Here is a 20,508-nt window from a genome sequence, read left to right as displayed (position 1 = left end):
TGTGAAGTGGACTTGTACTGAGACAGTACAAGTCTCAGTGCCCCGTTACACCTCTTGTTAGCAATCCCGATCAGTTGTTGCATAATCAAAATGTGGACGAAGTTGAAAATAAAACAAATATAGATGCGACAGCATATTTCTGTTTTTTTCGCAAAAAGCGAGCATACTGATGCACACAAATGGCGCCTATGTGACAAATTTGACGATACTGGTCAACCATACGAATAACCATTTTTACACAGAAAATAGCAAATTAAATCGACTTCAGCAGAAGACGAAAAATACCGAGAAATTTATTTAATCTTTCTTTTAGGGTTTAATTTATTGCATTTATGATTGCGGTAATGAAAGTAATTTTCTTTTCCCGGAGAGTAGTGGGAAACCTTTTGTTCCTCGAATGCGTCCATTTAGCACATACACATCTTTTATTATAATGTTATAGATGACATTACAATTGTTTCCCAAAGCGTCAATAATGTAAATAATGGTGTTGTCCATAATAACGTCTGCTCTGCCAGTACCTTTGTCTGCTCTCACGCTTGCCAAATCTACAGTCCGATGCGCTAAGTTATTCTATCATCATGTCAAGATGTCGTCGTAATCGATAGATTCTACGCCTCTATAGTGATGTACCACTTGCACTCGAATAATTTGGGATAATAAATAATTGGCTCTGGAGCTAAAAACTGTCACCAATTCTCGGAGAATTCTTGCATAACAGCTGTTGCAAAATTGAGAAATGTCCTGATCCAAATGGCTAAGCCTATCAGAATAATTGATTTATCGGATAGCACCTACATCTATTTGATCTGGATGAACTTCCCGAAATCTTCCCTTCGTATTGTGTAACTTGAAATTACAGTGTCTATTTGGGTGTACGTGGCTTTGTTATAAACGTTAAAGACAACTTTATTTCTGAGCGGGATCATGCTACAGTAGTATTTAAACAATTTTACTTAGGATTCAGAATTCCGCACATTTAACGGCCACGCTGGAAACACATTTGTCATTTTTGGCTCTCAAACATTCGTGCGAATTCTGAGTTCATTTGGCAAATCAGGTTTTGTATAAAGAGCAATTTCATCCCAGCGATGCGCATGAGTGGCTTTATCGCCATGGTCTTATTCGCATCCATCGCGAACTGTAGCAGCTTTTCCAACGTCAAGAATGTCGCCCAAGTCAGCGGGCAAGATCAATACAAGCATCATTTAAAAGGCTTCAGTAGGATGTTGTTGTAGAAGAGCGGATCTTTAGCGACTTCAGTAATTTGATGCGCAGGATCAACGAACACGTAGCCTCCAGGCTTGAGTCGATCAGAAATTCTCACTATTGGGATATCTTCAAAACCGGTATTGTCGAAGGTATTGGTCACGGCATCGGATTTATGCTTGTCAGTTTATGCCTGCATTATTAATGGCTCATACTAGGAGACAATAGACAATTTTTAATTATATTCACTTGATTCAAGATCGCCCATCAACACTGTAAATGGACGAATTTATCAAGTCGCCGTCTTGTGGAACCAATTCAGAACTAACTCGCCTAGCATAGCACTATAATGCATGAAAAGTTATAGCGTCTTAGTCGCGACAATCAAAAACACGTCAAGGAGACATTGTCAAACAATTCGGCATTAAGTTCATAAGGATGAGAAAGACTAACTTTGTAACGGGGTGTACCGTTACATAAAATTAACACTTAAAGGTTGTTAGTTAATATGTTATCTAAGAGGTAGATAATAATTAGAGAATATTACTTAACATGTTAATATTATAAAAGCTTATCCATTGGTATATATAGGCCATTATATCTACTTGCTCCGCGGTCATGACAGTGCTGGACGCGCGAAAAGAGAGAAACAGATAAGACTTTTATTACATGTTTAGTATTAGTATATAATCAAGTAAGTATAAATAGATAGAAAACAGAAGAACTTAATTATATTGAATACAATTTACTTTTAAACCTCTTTTAAAGCAAGTGAATTAAAGGGAGTCTTCCTCTGCACGTACCAGTGTATGTGAAGTGACGTGAGCACCACTCACACTAAAGTAGTGCGAAGTGGACTTGTACTGAAGCAGTATAAGTCGGCAGTGCCTCGTTACACTTAATAGCACTTTGTAGTCCGTCAAAGGACCACAGTCTCATCATCTACCATGGACATGCTAGATGATGATGGATGTACGCATCACGCTTCACGTGAAAGCTACTCCTATCTAAGTGACATAAAAAGGAGTGCGTCGAACAAATAAGTTCGACAGTAGGGATGACGCCATCTTGGCCATGCTGTCCGGTTTCGACAGAGATGCCCTCCATTCATCTATCGCCAAGTTCATACAACATGAACTTTGATGAGGCGAAGGAGAAGGTAGCCTTGCTGAATCAGCAAGGCTCTCAACAGGCAGAACTGTTAAGTTTACAACAGGTATAGACCCCTGTACCTGGGATGACGCACACGCGTCGTCCCGAAATTATTAGGATAGACATCTCTAAGTATAGGGGAGTAAAAAAAGACTCTCTCTTGAGATGGTTTGTCGAGCTGGGCGATGCCACAAGGGCTCGTCATATCGTCGAGGAGCAAATGCAAGTCGCACTTCCTTCGTCAAATTTGGCAGATCGTGCAAAAACTTGGGCACTAGGCCCTAAGTTGCGCGACCCATTTGTCTTTGGGTCGCTAGAGGCTTTTAAATCCTACCTCAAACAGACGTTTGAAGCGCCTAGGGCTGAGTTCAGAGCTCGATCAGAGCTTTTGAAACTTAAGCAAGGCAAGCGTGATGTTCACGCTTATGCCGAGCACATACGACTCTTAGCGAGTTGTACCCAGTTCATGAACAGACGTCGATTACGGTGTTCACGCAAGGTGTTACGGATGGTCCAGTGAAGATAAGCCTGTCTTAAGCTGAAGTACTCCTGTCCCACAACGTATATTGCTTCTTCAAGCATATCCAGTTCCAACCGGAACAGGTGGGAGCTAGTTCGCTATCGTATCGTCTTCCAAGGTCCAGGACCTTTGGACGTCTCGTACATCGAAAGCGAGAGGCCTCGCTTTTCGAACATAAGCGATTACAGGGATGCAATCGCTGTTAAAAGCTAAGTCACTACGCTCATGAGTGCAGTGCATCACGCCCAGTACCGAGTGGTACTGAACGTATTTATGGACCGAATGACAAAACGAGCAACGGCTGCGGATCCGAGTTGTTGCGAAGTCGCAACAGCGAGGTGGACCGCCAAAAAATGGACGGGGTCAGTAGGGGCGCAACGCCCTACTGATCCGGCAACCTCAAGAGAATTTGCAAATCTCTTGACTAAAGTTGCTCCAGAAACACAATCATTATATGTATCTGCACGTTGCGATGAGGTATCCCTCATCACCTTGAAGTTGAAAGTGACAAATGATTTGGCACTTAGAGCCCTAGTGGACTGTGGGGCGTCGAATAACTTTATCAGTTGCTAGTCGCTAGAGAGTTGTAGGCTAAAGTATGTTGAGCGCGACATCCCTCCAACGAGGATGACGGTGCGTCTAGCGACAGGAGCATCGATAACAGTAATAAACGCGTTGTAAGATTTCACTACACATTAAAAGATTTAAAGTACGATGATGATTTCATTGTACTGGATTTGGGTGACAAGTTTGAAGTCATCCTAGGTTTACGTTGTCTCAGAAAATATAAGACAATAATCAGCTGGCAGCATCCGTAAACGTGCCTGCCACTTGTAAATCAGTTGGCCATCTGATGAGCGTTTAGGAGCGTCCACAAGCGTGTGGATGTACTAAGAGTGAGTATGATCGCCTCACTTGTGGTACGGTCGTTAGTACGACTGCTCAAGATCACAGAGTGATTACTTATCACCCTGTGAAGTCAGCTACCGGCGGCTGTGCGAATGCACAGGCAGCGCCGAAGGTTCACCACTAAAATAAGTCGAGTTGATTGCGACATGAATGTACGCCTAGCGGGCGACATTCAAGGAATATACTGCTTGTTCAAAAGGGGCAACACGATGATCCTAGGTTGAGTAGAGAGTCGGCCTTAAAGGACCCGACTGTGATAGTCGGAAGACGTTGAGGGAATAAGTCCCCGCGTACTTGAGGAGAAATCTCCTCAAATTATTAATGCTGAAGTGACTAGACTTCAGCGACCCGAAGAATTATCATTCGACAGCCTGTGGAAAAGGGATCCTAGGAAGAAACCGAGACATTGAATGTCTTGCTTAATGAGTAGGCGCCCGCGCTTATAGTCTTGATCTGTATGTACCTCCGGAGTTAACTTCGAAGATTACCCCGTTACCAACCCTAGAACACAAGCATTTCTTGAGAAATCCGCATGGTGGTAGAATCAAGTAGATCTGCTTCCTCGTCACAGAGGACGAATACGTAAGCGATATTCAGTCAGCTGTAATTTTTGTAGAGGACAAAAGGGTTCTCAGCAGCCCATCGATGGACGAAAGTGTCCTCGACGTGAAGACTCGGATTGAGCGATATACTACTCAATCGTGGGAATCACCCAAGATCAATCCTTTATACAGGATTTGATTAAACTCAGGAATGTATTCCCTGAAACAATTCCATGCGAGTTGCCCCAGGATAAAGGCACTCAACATGATATCGAGCTCAAACCGGGCTCGAACTACTGTGTCATGAAGCAGTGGCCACTGCCTCGTGAACAGTACTTGCTATCGATAATTTACCGATCGATTAAAAGCGGGCCATGTAAGGTAGTCAACCTCCCCGCATCGCTCCCTGACCTTATATGTGCGAAAGGCCACAGAATGGTGGCGGATAGTGCACGCATTCAATAAACTGAATGCTGCAGCGGTACTGGCTCAAATGCCGATACCTAGAAAAGACGGAATCATAGATGGTATATCTAGAGCACCATCTTTTCGTCTATGGATCTGATGGATGGATTTTTAATCAGATCCTTATGCTGAACGGGACATCCGGTACACAGCAGTGAGCACTCCCAGTGGGATGCTCTGGGAATGGCTAGTAAAACCATTTGTACTTAGTAACACCCCTGCAACAATCAACAGATGCGTAACGTATCTGTTGAGACCGGTGCGAGAATTCGCACCGAGTTATTTTGACGATGTATTCGTCCATAGCCAGACTATAAAAGGAAAGACGGACATGAAAGCTCATAAAACTCACGTTCGTCAGGTTCTTACACTTATGCGAAAGCATAGGTGTGCCCAAATCTCAAGAAGTGTATATTCGCTGCAAGCGAAATACCACTTCTTGGGTGCATCGTCGGTAAATACGGCGTGCGCCCAGATCCCGTATGATCAAGGCAATTAGCGACTGGTCTGTTTCAGTCGATGTCAGTGACTAATAAATTTCCTTGGATTCGCGGCTTGCTTGCACAAGTACTCTCGCAATTACGCCGAGATGACACTTAATCTCGCTCGTCTCTTGAAAGAAGACAAGAAATGTTTTTGGAACGCTGATTGTCAGCGTTCCATTGAAGGTAACAAGTAAAGCTTGATGCAATCGCCCATCTTGGCGATTGCTGATCAAGACAGACCATTCGATGTGGTCTGTGACGCCAGCAATTTTGCAATCAGCTTTGCATATTGCATCGATACAGACGGTGCGGAGAGCGTCGTTTGTTACTAATCGCGTCAGCTGCAGCCAGCTGAACGCAATAACCGAGTGCATGACAAGGAACTCTATGCCATGAAATATGCACTGGCTAAATTTAGGGTCTATCTCCTCGGAGCTAGACTCTTTATCGTATATACGGACATGCGTCATTACGCACGACCGTTAACAGCCTACACCTCTCGCAAAGAATGGCGAGGTGGCTATCATTCTCTACAAAATATACTTTCTTCGTGGAAATTAAACCTGGACGACCTAATGTCGTCGCTGATGTGTTATCACTCCGACCCGATTTTGAGTCGACTGTGCTCTCCAACAGTGAAAATAATCCAACTGTTGCAACATCACTACGTACGAGTGTTCCGTCATCAACTTTGTTTGACGACATCAAGAAAGCCTACACAGAAGGTAAATACCTTCTGCGTTTGATGGATCATTTGTAATATCCATCCAATTTTTTTTTTAAGATTAACCGGCTTTATATCGATCGTCATTCGATCGATACACAACACTCAACGGCTTATTGTATTACACAACCGTTGCCGGCAACACTCCACGTGTCGTTGTCCCAACTCACAATAATTTGCGCTTGCGCATCATGTATGAGTGTCACAATGCACCAACAAGTGGACATCGTGGAAGTGAGAAAACTTATCTCAAAGCAAGTCGCGACTTTTACTGGCCTTGCCAGAATCAGTTCGTGTGCAAGTACATTCGGGCTTGCGAGCTGTGGCAACGGGTAAAGTTTAGCCCTTCAACCCGTGCGCCTCTTGGTGTTTCAAATTTTAAAGAACCTCCCCACAAAATGATTTATAATTTCAGTTATGCCTTTTATACAAAAAAGCGATATAATCCGTTCTTTCCCTAATATACGAAAAGAAAATGCTGGCATTAGTAACAAAAAATAACGCATAAAAATCGTTACCCTCAACCACTTTGACAAAATGTTGGCAGTCCGTTTCTATGGACTTCGTCTTCGGATTTCCCGAAGACGTTCACAAAAATAATAGAATTCTTGTTTTTTGTAGACAAATTCAGCGATCAGCGAGATTTTATCTTGCTGAAGTATCACGGCTCCAGTGCCTGTGTTATCGACACGATATTCAATCTCCACGGTTTACCCCGTGAACTGGTCTCGGATGGAGATCCCTGGTTCACGGCGGAGTTTTGGCAATTCGTGTTCCGATCTCTTGGAGCACGGCGGACTATGTCAACTTCTGATCATCCGGAGATAGAATATCAGATGGAACGCGTCAATAGCGTCCTCGAATAGATACTTCGAGGTTACGTCCAATTGTATCCGAATTGAAGCAAGTTATTATTGATAGTTAATTTTGCCATCATTAGTTCGGTGCATGCGTCTACAACGCATAATTACCAAACTAGAGGGGTCGTCCAGTCTAATAGGTGGTGGACTCGCAGGAGCAAAACCGACTCTGGCTCATGCTCATCACGCGTCGAGATTACCGACGACGAGAATGATGTCGAAGCAATCGACACCAAAAGAGATAAACCAAGCAAAAGTGATGGCACTATTGCTCCCAAAAAAATAAACAGTATAAGCGAGGAATCTTTCGCTGAAGAAGAGAAAGATCTCATGGCAGTGCGCGTAAAGCGCACTGAAAAAGACAAAACAAATGAGTCAGCAGAAGAATCTCTGCCAGCTCGAGAATCAGTAGTCCGTTTTGTGCAGAATTCCATTGCTAACGCAGTGACCGGCAGAACCTGAATGCAGACAAATACGGAAGCGCAAATGTTGTTCCATTTAAAATTAATAACCTAGTACTCTTCTCTACGATAAGCTTACCTAAGCTTGTAGTCATTAATGAGGGTAGCAGTAAACTACTACCCAAGTTCATTAGGCCATTGCGTGCACTCCATCACAGAGGCAATGCGTACACAATAGAATTTCTACGTAGGTTGCAAACGCATCCTAAGTTTAACGTTGGTCGACTTCCCCCGTACCATCAGTACTCGGTTTCTTCCGAGGACGGATCTGACCACCCTTTTCAAGAATCCCTAAACGATTCTTGTGGTCACGAACCAGATTCTCATGATGAATCTGGAGATTCTCATGATGAATCTGGAGATTCTCTTGTGGGGTCCAAAATTCTCGAAACCGCGATGAGTTGACGACAGCTCATCACGAAGAGCGTGATATTTTCGTCCACACTCCAACATTGAATACGCACTCTACGAACGGTCTTCCAATCGTTCGATATAGTGAGCTTGCTCCGTCTGCTCCAAGGAGTGACGCTTACCGCGCCTGTGTTTAAGAGCACCCCTCCAATTCATGGAGATAGCGTTTGAGTTTTTCGATCTTCGACTCTAGATCCGACACACAGGCCGAATCTAATTCCCCCTCCTCCACCACAACTATTGGTGGATTTCCACGGTGGTCAACGTTTCCTTGTGGAACGTATTTTAAACTATCGTGACGTGAAGGAGCAGCGAAGGAGTTATCTGGTGCGATGGTGCGGTTGTCCACCTTCGCATGACAGCTGGGAGCCTCGTATCCAGTCGGTTGTTGACGTTAAAAGCCTCGTTCGTCAGTATGACGAGACCCATACGATATCAGAAGGTCTATCGGAATACACTCGCCGCCAGCGCTTGTAAATCGATTGCAAAACGTCAATCGCACAGCGCACGTTGATAGAAATGCGAGCCTTTTCCCAGGGCGAAGAAAGCGAATATATTTTTTACCGTTTCGTGTTGTCAACTCCACACGGACAGGGATCCCCCACGTGAGGTATGGAAGTCCTGCCTGACGAGACAACCGATGTGATTTAAATTTTGCACCGGTTGGAGTTCTTCTCTCAAATTTAACGCGAATAGCGTTAAGTCTTTGAAGCCAGGCTTCGCGTACAATGTCTTTGACATTGCGAATAACGCATCCAGGCTTGCAGCAACGAGATTTAATTCGTTTGTTTTTGCCACTATACCATCGATGCATAAGAATAACATCGAGATAGAAATCTTCCTCAGTGCGAAAGTTCTTTGGGCTGGGATCAAGGCCATGTAGCTTTGTCGCAATAAAAAAAGGATATTTATTGTGAGGAGCAGTCTCTCCAGACAAGCTACCGAGTAGCCGTTCGGGCAAAGCCACGGCTTTTTCTCAGGGGCAAGACGAGACATTTTATTGTCTACACTTCCCTGAGTAATACACGCTGAAGCAGGGGTACCACAAGAATTTTTATTACGATGGCTTACGTCGTCATCATCACCATGCACAAAAATGTGTGCGGGTGACGGCACGGGAGACGGTGCTGTCGATGAGGAATCATCCTCAGCGTCGAAATTAAACATGCTATAGCGAACACTTATAGCACGTTTACCGATTGAGCCCCCTCATTCGAAGGCTCATCGTCAGCCCCCAGAAGACGATCAGGCGACTATTCTGTTCTCCCCGATTGGGCCATTTCGTCCGACTCGCATTCGTAGTCGACCTCCAAAGAGGAGTTGCACTCACGTGGTGACTCACACGTGCACCCGCAACATCTAGTGTTGCGGGAGAAAATGATACAATAGCAGACGAAACGTCTGGCACAAAAGACAATAATGCGTCGCCCGCGGCTGCATGTACCTCAGCCGAAGGGGGTTCCGCATTATTTGCAAATCGCATGGACTTATTATTAATCATGCGATAGAATTAAAAATGATGGTTTTGACCAATCAACATCATTTTTGATTAAATGGTCTTATAGTGACCACTCTACACAATGGCAGTTAGAGTGATTAGGTAAGGGTGATGCAACGGGGTGTATCGTTAATAAATAAATATTTAAAGTTTGTTGATTAATATACATAGTATTATTCGAAAAGCTTATCCATTAGTAGATATAGGCCATATATCTACTTGCTCCGCGGTCCAGTCAGCGCTGGACGCATGCAAAGAGAGAAACAGATAAGAGTTTTATTACATGTTTAGTATTAGTTTATAATTTAGAAAGTATTAATAGATAGAAAACAGAAAAACCTAATGAAATTTATAAGTTTTACTTTTAATTCTCTTTAAAGCAAGTGCTTTGAAGAGAATCTCTCTGTACGTACAAGTGTACGTGAAGTGACGTGAGACACCACTCGCACTGACGTTGTGTGAAGTGGACTTGTACTGAAGCAGTACAAGACCACTTCACACAACGTCTTGTACTGAAGCAGTACAAGACCCCAGTGCCCCGTTACAAACTTATTGTTGATTGGTAATTGTAAATGCTGTGAGGTAAACTCTTCGAATTATATCTCAGCATTGCTCGGTAACACATTTTTAGCAAAATCGACCCACTCGTGTTGGCCAAATAGATTTTTTCCGGTCATGCAAATTGGCGAATCGAGTCTTAAATTAGGTGTACTCACGATAAAAGGTAATTTCACATTTAGAAAATAGTCCAGTTCTTTTAGTAGCTAAGACTTCTTAGCTACTTATAGCCTTTCTATGCACTTCGTGTACGTGAAGTCGTCGATGCACCCAACCTACACTGAAATCAGTGTAAGCTTATCTTGTACTGCTATCAGTATTAGCAAAAGGTGCCCGCATCTGGTAGCACTTCGTAGTCCTTCCAACAGCTTGCGCACGGTTTTGGAAAAGGAGGGAGCTTTCAAGCTCCTGATAGGGCGATCGCGCAACGCGTGACTGATTCACTCATTTAAGTGACATTGAATGGAGAGCAATCGAATGCATGAGTTTGGTCGTAGCCATGCTAGCCGTTGGCGCTATGCCGTTCATTCTGAACACAGATGAGCAACACGCGATTATAGCTAAGTTCATACAACATGAACTCGAGGGCCCCTAGAAAAGTAGCCTTGCTTCACCAGCAAGGCTCCAAACACGCAGAGGTGTTGAAAGAGCAGGTTTCTCAACAGTTGGAAGACAGCAGCATTTACATGCTGCTAGCGAGCCGACGCTTCCTTGTCGACCCGAAAGCTTAAAGATAAAAATTTCTTCGTCGAATGCAGTCGAATGCGGCTCCTTTTAAGATCTTTTGTCGAATTAGACAACGCCACAGAATCTCGCCGCATCCAAATGGTGCGATGAAAGTGAAGTTTTGGCATGTCCAACTAAGCCGGACGTGCCTAGTCGTGGGCCTTTGGGCTCAGGCTTCCCGACCCATTCATTTTTTGATTCGTATGGAACTTCAAGACGACTCGACTCAGGCAAATATTTCAGCCGCCGCGTGCCAGAAGAAATTTAGGGCTCGAGCCGAGCTCCTGGATTTGAAGAAGGCCAAGCATGATCTTCACGCTTACGCCAACATACACGATACCTGTTTTGTTGGATTGTGAGTTATCCAATTGATGAACAACCTACAGAAACTGCGTTTTTGAAGGTCTGCAGACGAGCCTGTTAAGACTCTCTCGTTCCGGCTTAAATTCGAGTCGCTCGACCAAGCGATCTTTTCAGGCGGAACAAGATTACTTTAGTCTTAAACCGGCTTTCGTCCACTCTGGAGCTTATCGTCCTCTAAGACGACCAGAAAACGGTGATCCAGAACCTATGGCCTCTCGTATGTGGAGAGCGAGATACTTGCTCTTCAATCCACAAACGATTGCGAAAATGCATCGTTGTTAGAAAACGGGCCATACGCATATTAGTGTAGTGCGGCAAGTGCTTAAAAACACTGAACGAAAAGACCCACTTCTCGTTAGGAACCGGAGGACGCGGATCCGACGCTGTTGCAAAATCGCAACGGCGAGTTCGTCAAAAAAACGGTCAGGGCCCTACTTATCTAGTAACGTCAAAAGCGTTTGCAGGTCTTTTGACGAAAGTTGCTCCTCATACACAAACATTGTAGGTTAATCTTTTCACATTGTAAATATAAGTGTCAAATTAATTGCCACTTATGTCCCTAGTCTATCGTGGGGCGTCATATAATTTTTTCAGACGCTAATCGGTAGAAGATCGCAGGCCCAAATTTATTGAGCGCGATGTCTTCTAACGATGATGACAGTTCGCCTATCAACAGGAGCATCTGTAACAGTAAAAAGCTGTGTAGTTGGTTATCAAGACACGATGAAGGGTAAACAATACGATGATGATTTCATCGTACTAGATTTGGATGACAAATTTGATGTCATCCTTGTATTACTATGGCTCAGAAAGTACGAGCCATGTAGAAATTGGCAGCATCAAACCGTGACGAGCCTGTCTCTTCTTCATCAGATTGCCAACTGATGAATGCCTGTCTCTTTCATCAGATGGCCAACTGATGAACGACATGGAGCGTCCAAAAGCGTGTGTTTGTCCTACGAGTGAGTGCGATGACCTCACTTGTTGTTCGGTCGTTCGAATGACTGCACAACATGTTCCAAGAGATCGGAACACGGATTGCCAGTACTCCGCCGTGAATCTTGGATCTCTATCCGAGACCAATTCACGGGGTAACCCATCGAGTTTAAATGCCGTGTCGATAAAGACACGGGCATAGTCCGGAGCCGTGATCGACTCTGATACTGCAGCAAGATTTACCATCTTGCCGAATCTGTCTACAAAAACAAGGATTCCATCGTTTTTGTGATCGTCTTTGGGAAATCTGAAGACGAAGTCCATAGATACGGATTGCCAACACTCTGCCGGAAGTGGGAGAGGTTAAAGAGGTGCACGGGATGAAGGGCTAGGCTTCACCCGTTGACATACCTCGCAAGCACGAATGTACTTGCGCACGAACTGATACTGACCGGGCCAGTAAAAGTCGCAACTTACTGTGAGGTAAGTTTTCTCACGTCCACGATGCCACTTGTTGGTGCATTGTGACACTCATACATGATGCGCAAGCGCAAATCATTGTGAGTAGGGACGACGACACGTGGGGTGTCGCCGGCAACGGCTGTGTAGTACAGTAAGCCGTTGCGTGTTGTATATCGATCGAATGACGATCGATATAAAGCCGGTAAATCTTCAAAAGATTTTTTGGATGGCTTCACTTGATGATCCATTAAGCATAGAAGGTCTTTATCTTCTGTGTAGGCATTCATTATGTCATCAACTAAGATTGATGACGGAGCACTCGTAGTGATTTTTGCAACAGTGGGATTATTTTTACTGTTGGAGTGCACTGCCGATTCGAAATCGGGTCGGCGTGATAACGCATCAGCGACGACATTAATTCGTCCTGGTTTATTTTCTACGAAAAAATTATACTCCGCGAAGAAGGATAGCCACCTCGCCATTCTTTGCGAGAGGTGTGGGCTGTTTACGGCCGTGCGTAATGACGCATGGTCCGTATATACGATGAACGGTCTATCTCCTAGGAGATAAACCCTAAATTTAGCAAATGCATAATTCATGGCAAGGCGTTCATTGTCATGCACTCGGTAATTGCGTTCAGCTGGCTGCAGCTGACACGATTTGTAACAAACGACGCTCTCCGCTCCGTCTGTATCGTATGGCATAAACGCAAAGCCGACTGCAAATTTGCTGGCGTCACAGACCACATCGAATGGTTTGTCTTGATCAGCAATCGCCAAGATGGGCGATTGCATCAAGCTTTGCTTGATACCTTCAAATGAACGCTGACAATCAGCGTTCCATAAAAATTGTTGTTTTTTCAAGAGACGAGAGAGATGAACTGTCATCTCGGCATAATTGCGAGAGTACTTGTGCAAGCAAGCCGCGAAACCAAGGAAATTTATAAGTCACTGACATCGACTGAAACAGACCAGTCGCTAATTGCCTTGATCATACGGGATCTGGGCGCACGCCGTATTTACCGACGATGCACCCAAGAAGTGGTATTTCGCTTGCAGCGAATACACACTTCTTGAGATTTGAATACAAATTATGCTTTCGCATAAGTGTAAGAAATCGACGAACGTGAATTTTATGAGCTTTATGTCCTTTTTTCGTCCATGGCCCAGCTATGGACGAATACATCGTCTAAATAACTCGGTGCGGATTCTCGCACCGGTCTCAACAGATTTGTTACACATCTGTTATATGTTGCAGGGGCGTTACTAAGCCCCTGAGGCATCACTAGCCATTCTCAGAGCATCCCACTGGGAGTTCCACTGCTGTGTACGGTATGTCCCGTTCACGCATAAGGATCTGATAAAATCCATCCATCAGATCCATTGACGAAAAGATGTTCCTCTTAGACATATCATGTAAGATAACGCTTTTTCAACGTATCGGCATTGAGCCAGTACCGTTGCAGCATTCAGTTTATTGAATGCGTGCACTATCCGCCACCCTCCAGTGGCCTTTCGGACACAGAAGGTCGGTGAGCTATGTGGGGAGGATGACTCCCTAACATGGCCCGCTTTTAATCGATTGATAAATAATTTTTCGATCGCACGTACTTGTTTACGAGGCAGTGTCCACTTCTTCAGACAAGTACTTCGAGCCCGGTTAAGCTCGATATCACGCTTAGTGCTTTTATCTTTAGGCATCTCGCATGAAACTGCGGCAGGAAATAAATCCCTGAATCCAATCGAATCCTTATACAAATGATTTGTCTTGAGTGACTCGCAGGATTGAGTAGTATATCTCCAAGTCTTCGCATCGCGGACATATTTTTATTACATCCATGAGCTGCTGAGAACCCGTACGTTCTCTGCAAAAATTACGCTGATCGAATATCGATTAGCTTATTCGTCCTTTGTGACGAGTTGGCAGATCTGCTTGATTCTACCACTATAGAGATCTCTCCAGGACCGTTTAGGTTTTTGAGAAGGAAATTGAGTTATCTCCAAAGTTTAATTCGGAGGCGCATACAGATCGAGAGAATGAGCGCATACTCTTGATCCGTCATTAACCAAAACATCCAATGTCTCGGTTTTTTTTCTGGGATTCCTTATCCTCAGGCTGCCAAGGGATTAATCCCTCGGGATGCGGAAGTCTAGTCACTTCAGCATTAACTTTTGAGTAGATATCTTCTGAAGTACGTGGGGACGTATTTCCTCATCGTCTCTCGACTCTCTACTCAATCTAGGATCATCGTGGTGTCCAATCTGGACAACCAGTATCTTCCTTGACTGTCACCCGCTAGGGGTACATTCATTTCTCAATCCACTCGACGTATTCGAATGGTCGACCTTCGGCGCTGCCTGTACATTCGCACAGCCACCGCAGCTGACTCCACAGAGTGATAAGTAATTACACTGTAATCTTATGCAGTCGTACTAACGACCGTACCACAACTGAGGCCATCGCACTCATTCCTAGTACATACACACGCTTATGGACGCTCCAAGATGTTTATGAGATGGTCATCTGATGAACAAGTGGCAAGCATCGATACGGATCGATGCTGCCAGCTGATTCTTGATTCATACTTTCCGAGCCAGGGAACCTACGATGACATCAAATTTGTCATCTAAACTCAGTGCGATAAAATCATTATTACACTCTAAATCTTTAAACGTGTAGTGAAATTTCACTACGCGTTTCATTACTGTTATCGATGCGCCTGTCGCTAGATGCACCGTCATCCTCGTGAGAGGGATGTCGCGCTTAACATATTTGAGCCTACGACCCTCTAGCGACTGGCGATGAGTAAAGTTATTCGACGCCCCATAGTCCACTAGGGCTTTAAGTGACAAATCATTTGCCACTTTTAACTTCAAGGTGATGAGGGGTATCTCATCGCCAGGTGCAGGGACACATAATGATTATGTGTCTGGAGCAACTTTCGTCAATGGATTTCCAAATTCTCCTGAGGTTGCTAATTCAGTAGGGCGTTGCGGCCCTTCTGACCCCAACCGTTTATTGGCGGTCCGCCTCGCTGTTGCAAATCACAACGATGTCGGACCCGCGACCGTTTTCCTTTTTTAGCATTCGGTCCAAAATACGTTCCGTACCTTTCGGTACTGGGCGTGGGGCACTACACTCATGAGCGTAGTGTCCTGATTTTTGGCAGCGATGGCATTCTGCAATCGCTTATTGCTCGAAAAGCGAGGTCTCTCGCTTTCGAAGATAGAGAGGTCCATAGGTTCTGGACTTCCCAGTTCGTGTCGTCTTGGAGTACGATATGATGACGAGCTAGCTTGAGCCTGTCTCAAGCTAAAGTTCTCCTGTTCCGCAACGGATATTGCTACTTCAAGCGTATCCAGTTGTACAGGGGTCTGTGCCTGTTGTAACCTCAAACAGCTCTGCCTGTTGAAAGCGTTGCTGGTTCAGCAAGGCTACCTTCTCCTTCATCTCGTCAAATTTATGTTGTATGAACTTGGCGATGGCTGAATGGAGGACATCTCTGTCCAAATTGGACAGCATTGCCAAGATTGCATCGTTTCCTACGGTCAAACTCATTCGTTCGACCGCACTCCTTTCTATGTCACTTAGATAGGAGTAGCTTTCGCGCGAAACGTGATGCGTATTCCCACTATCATCTAACATGTCCATGTTAGATGTGGGAAATGTGGTCCTTGGACGGACTACAAAGTGCTACCAGGTGTGACGGGGCACTACGACTTGTACTGTTTCAGTACAAGTCCACTTCGCACTGCTTCATTTGCGAGTGGTGCCTTACGCTAGTTCACGTACACTAATACGTGCAGAGGAAGACTACTCTCTAAGACAACGAATATAATTAATTTTTTTCTTCTTTCTATCTGTTAACGGGCGTCTGAGAGCCAGAGAAGACAGCAGAAATTACGAGAGGATATTCGGCTAATGAATGCGGAGTTTCGATATCTTTACGCGCTTAGATCTTTACAGTAGCATTAAAATAGAGCAGATAAGCGAGCCCGCTCAGAAAGAAACTGGTCAAAGGCTTGTCCTTGACGATTACAAAAACGTCACGCGCAGTTCAAAGACAATGATAATCGAAAGACTCACGCCATGAAGTGAAGAGCGAAGGTAGATTCCATCGACATAAAATAGCGCAGCTGCCAATAGATAGACTCCTTATTGTGATTGGTTTAGCTTTGTTAGATCTGTGGCATTTGTTAAGATTGTGCAACAGCTGATATGGAGTATTCCACCTAGGATTGATTATGAGTCTCCGAAGCCATCTTTTCAGTATTATTCCGTGGGTTGCCCTTCGCTTCATGGCGTGAGTCTTTCGAATATCATTGTCTTTGAACTGCGCGTGACGTTTTTGCAATCGTCAAGGATAAGCCTTTGACCAGTTTCTTTCTGAGCGGGCTCGCTTATCTGATCTATTTTAATGCTACTCTAAAGATCTAAGCGCATAAAGATACCGGAATTCCGCATTCACTAGCCGAATATCCACTCGTAATATTTTTGTTGCCTTCTCTGGCTCTCAGACGCCCGTGATTCATTATACAAATCATTCCACATTGAAGCATTATCATTGTCGTAGTGATGCGCGTGGGGGACTATCTTGTTGTGGTATTCATTGCTTGGATCGCGACCTGCTTCAGCTTCTCCAGCGCAAACAACGTCGCCCAAGTCAGCGAACAAGGTGAAGGCAAGCAACTTCTTAAAGGCTCTGGCATGTCGATCACGATCAAAACGGAAGTTAATTCGGAAGAGCGGCGTCTTGGAGGCGTATACAAAAGTACAGCGTCCAAGCTTGCTTCAATAGTTAAATTTAGTTGGAATCGAATTTTATCGCCGGTATTGGAATCGGCATCGCATTTGTTTTAGTCTTTGCAGTCTTCTCTCTCACTTGTAAAAAAGGCATTATAAAGCAAACAATCGCCGCAATATTTTTTGAGAACCGACGCAATTTATTTCTGTATGAAAAAGGATTAATCTAGGTACCTTTTTGCGCCCTTTTTGATATAGTCACACCACCTTTTTGGTACTTATAGATCCCTCAGTGAAGTGTATCTGGAGGTTGTGAGATGGAGTGTACTCATTACAATAACATGTTATTGTTGCGTAATAAGAAAAAAGACAGCAAGACAAAATTGAAATTGCGTTTTTGTTTACTTTAAAATGTTGTCCTTACACGTAAGAGAGAAGAGTGAATAGATTAAAATGAATCCGATGGCGCTCCCAATACCGGCAACAAAATTCAATTTAAACCAATTCCAACTTCTGGATTCAAGCGTCGAAGCAAGCTTGGACGATGAACTTTTGTATGCGTCTCCAATACCCCGCTCTTCAGAATTGACTCTCGTATTACTCGTGATCGACAGGCCAGATCCTTTAAGAAGTCGCTTGCCTCCCCGTTCCTCGCTGACTTTGGCGAGGTTCTTGGCGTTGGAGAAGCTGCTGCAGGTCGCGATGCAGGCGATGAACACCAGTATAAGAAAGTCCTTCACGCGCATCGCTTCTACGATGTTAGTGCTTTAATGTGAAATGATTTGTACAATGAAATCCAGCTTCGAACGAGCGTGTGAGAGCCAGAGAAGACAACAAAGGTTCCAAGTCGATGGTGGGCTAATGTACTTTATGTGGACGTCAGGAATCTTTTCGCGCTTAGACGTTTACGGTAGCATTCAGATATAGCAGGTGGACGAGCCCGCTTAGAAAAATAAGTTAACTGGTCAAAGGCTTGTCCTCGACGATCACAATAGGCCACGCGCAGTTTAAAGAAAATGCACTTTGAAGGATTCAGACAGACTTATTATTGTGATTGGCTTGGCCTTATTAGATCAGGCACATTTCTCAAGATTCTGCAACAGCTGATATGCTGAATTCCACAAAGGATTGATGACAGTCTAAAACAATAAAAAGACTTAACACGTCGTATAGAACGATTCAGAAAAGATGGCTTCGGAGCCAGAAGCTCCGAAGCCATTTTACAGTATTCATCATCAATTCTAGGTGGAATTCTGCATATCAGCTGTTGCAGAATCATGAGAAATCTCTCCCTGATCTATTACTAAGCCAATCACAATAATGAGTCTATCTGTTGGCAGCTGCGCTATTTTTGGTGTATGGAATCTACCTTAACTCTTCCCTTCATGTCGTAAATCCTTCGACTTTAAACTGCGCGTGGCGTTTTTGTAATCGTCGAGGACAAAAGTTTGACCAGTTTCATTCTCAGCGGGCTTGTCCATATGCTACTTAAGCTGGGATGGCCTGCATAAAGGTTTCTCAATATGAATTTTAGTTATCAACAAGTTGCCACCATTACGCTATTCTCGTAAATAAAGAAATAGATAGTTAAGAGGTTTGGCTATATCGGTTCCGTGACCTATAGACGATTGAAAAGGAATAACTGCTGATTTTTGGATGCCGTGGATTGACCATACAGTGAAATATTTTACACGACGTCTTCATTAATACCGATGGGGAGGGGGAACCGAATAGGCCAAGGTGGCCTTAAGGGGAACCGGTTTTGGCACCCCCTTTTTGGTATAGCCACACACCCTCCCCGTATGCATCAGAAACCGTGTTTTCGTTTGGCGATGTTAGATGTACTGTATTTAACAGGTGAGAAAAAGCCTCGAGCACCCGCACTTGATTGAAAATTCATAAGAGGATTGAAAAGAAAGAGCAGCAAATTGAGCACGAGGAAGAAGTTGAGCTGGAAATAAGCGACAAGGGTCGGAGGTGTGCTCTTGCACATGCAGGTTGGTTAGTCTTTGGCGGTCAAGTTAAGGGATGAATTTAATTTACTTAAATTCTACCAACTGAGTAGATAATCAAGGGGTTGCGACGACTCTAAAGGAACAATTGTAAATTTTGCGATATAGCGGAATAATAAAAATGTTTTATGTTGTCATTTTTAATCTGTAGTTTTTATCAGATTAAAACAAACAGACGAGGAGGGAGGGAACAAAAGAGGTGTGTGTCTATACCGGTCCCCATCAACATTTGCCACTTGTAACGGGGCATTGGCGACTTGAACTGCTTCGGTACAAGTCCACTTCACACTGCCTCAGTGCGAGTGGTGCCTCACGTACACTTGTACGTGCAGAGGAAAACTATCTTTATAGGACTTGCTTTAAAGAGGGTTAATTAAAAACTGTATTTCATATTATTAAGTTCTTTTGTTTCTATCTATTTCATTCTAACTTAGTTATGAATTAATTGAAAACATGTAATAAACTCTTGTCTGTATCTATCTTTGCGCGCGTCCAGCGCTGACTGGACTGCGGAGAAAGTAGATATAATGATCTATATCTACCAATCGATAAGCTTTTAGAATATTACCATGTAAAATAATATTCTCCAAATATTATGTACCTTTTAAATAATATATAATTAACAACCTTTTATTGTTTATTTTATGTAACGATACACCCCGGTACATCACCCCTCCCTTAAACGACAATCACTTTGACTAGAGTGGATACTATAAGTCCATTTAATAAGAAACGATGTTGATTGGTCAGAACCATCATTTTTAATGCTATTGCATGGTTAACAAGTCCACGTGGTTTGCGAATAGTGCGGCACCTTTGGCTGCGATTCATGCAGCCGCAGGCGACGCATTATCGTCTATTGCGGCAGACGTTCCGTCTGCCGTAGTGTTCATCTTCTTCCGCAACTCTAATTTTTGCGGGTGCAAGTGGGGATACACCGCGTGAATGCGACCCCTCTTTGGAGGTCGACGACGAATGCGAGTCGGACGAAATGGCAGACTCGGGGAGCAAGAACAGTCGCCTGATGATCGTCAGGCGGCTGACCATGAGCCTTCGACTCCCAGCACGAAGGACTTTCGATCTAAGGAAGAATTTTATCTCGATGCTTTTTCAAGCATCGATTGTAACGGGGTGTATCGTTACATGAAATTAACAATAAAAGATTGTTAATTAATATTATCCAAAAGGTAGATAATATTTGGAGGAAATTACTTTAAATAGTAATTTCCTGAATTATTATCCATAAATAGGTATAGACCATTATGTCTATTTATTCCGCAGACTAATCAGCTGTAGAAGTAATCAAAGAGAGTTACGAGATAAGATAGATAAGAATTCATTTACATGTTTAGTATTAGTTTATAGTTAAGACAACATTTACAAAGATAGATTAACAAAGACACTTAACTATATTAATACAGTTTTCATTTTACCCTCTTAAGCTAACTTGCCTTAAGAGAAGTCTTCCTCTA

At 43.7% G+C, this 20,508-nt stretch overlaps 2 protein-coding genes across 2 annotated transcripts; both read left to right on the top strand.

Annotated features, from left to right (window-relative positions):
- Positions 1 to 16,856: 16,856 nt before the first annotated feature.
- CCR75_007119 (uncharacterized protein) lies at positions 16,857 to 17,141 on the top strand (the record flags this gene model as incomplete). Its single annotated transcript, XM_067965183.1, has 1 exon — positions 16,857 to 17,141. The coding sequence occupies one exon, from the start codon at positions 16,857 to 16,859 to the stop codon at positions 17,139 to 17,141; it is 285 nt and encodes a 94-aa protein (XP_067815769.1).
- A 336-nt stretch (positions 17,142 to 17,477) lies between these two features.
- On the top strand, positions 17,478 to 17,795 carry CCR75_007120 (uncharacterized protein; the record flags this gene model as incomplete). Its single annotated transcript, XM_067965184.1, has 1 exon — positions 17,478 to 17,795. One exon carries the CDS (start codon positions 17,478 to 17,480, stop codon positions 17,793 to 17,795), a length of 318 nt encoding a protein of 105 aa, XP_067815547.1.
- Between the last annotated feature and the right edge of the window lie 2,713 nt (positions 17,796 to 20,508).

The sequence above is a fragment of the Bremia lactucae genome, linkage group LG8, assembly GCF_004359215.1.
Source record: "Bremia lactucae strain SF5 linkage group LG8, whole genome shotgun sequence".
Classification (NCBI taxonomy): domain Eukaryota; phylum Oomycota; class Peronosporomycetes; order Peronosporales; family Peronosporaceae; genus Bremia; species Bremia lactucae.
The sequence above is the reverse complement of the archived record's forward strand: the minus strand, read 5'-3'. Positions and strand labels throughout refer to the sequence as shown.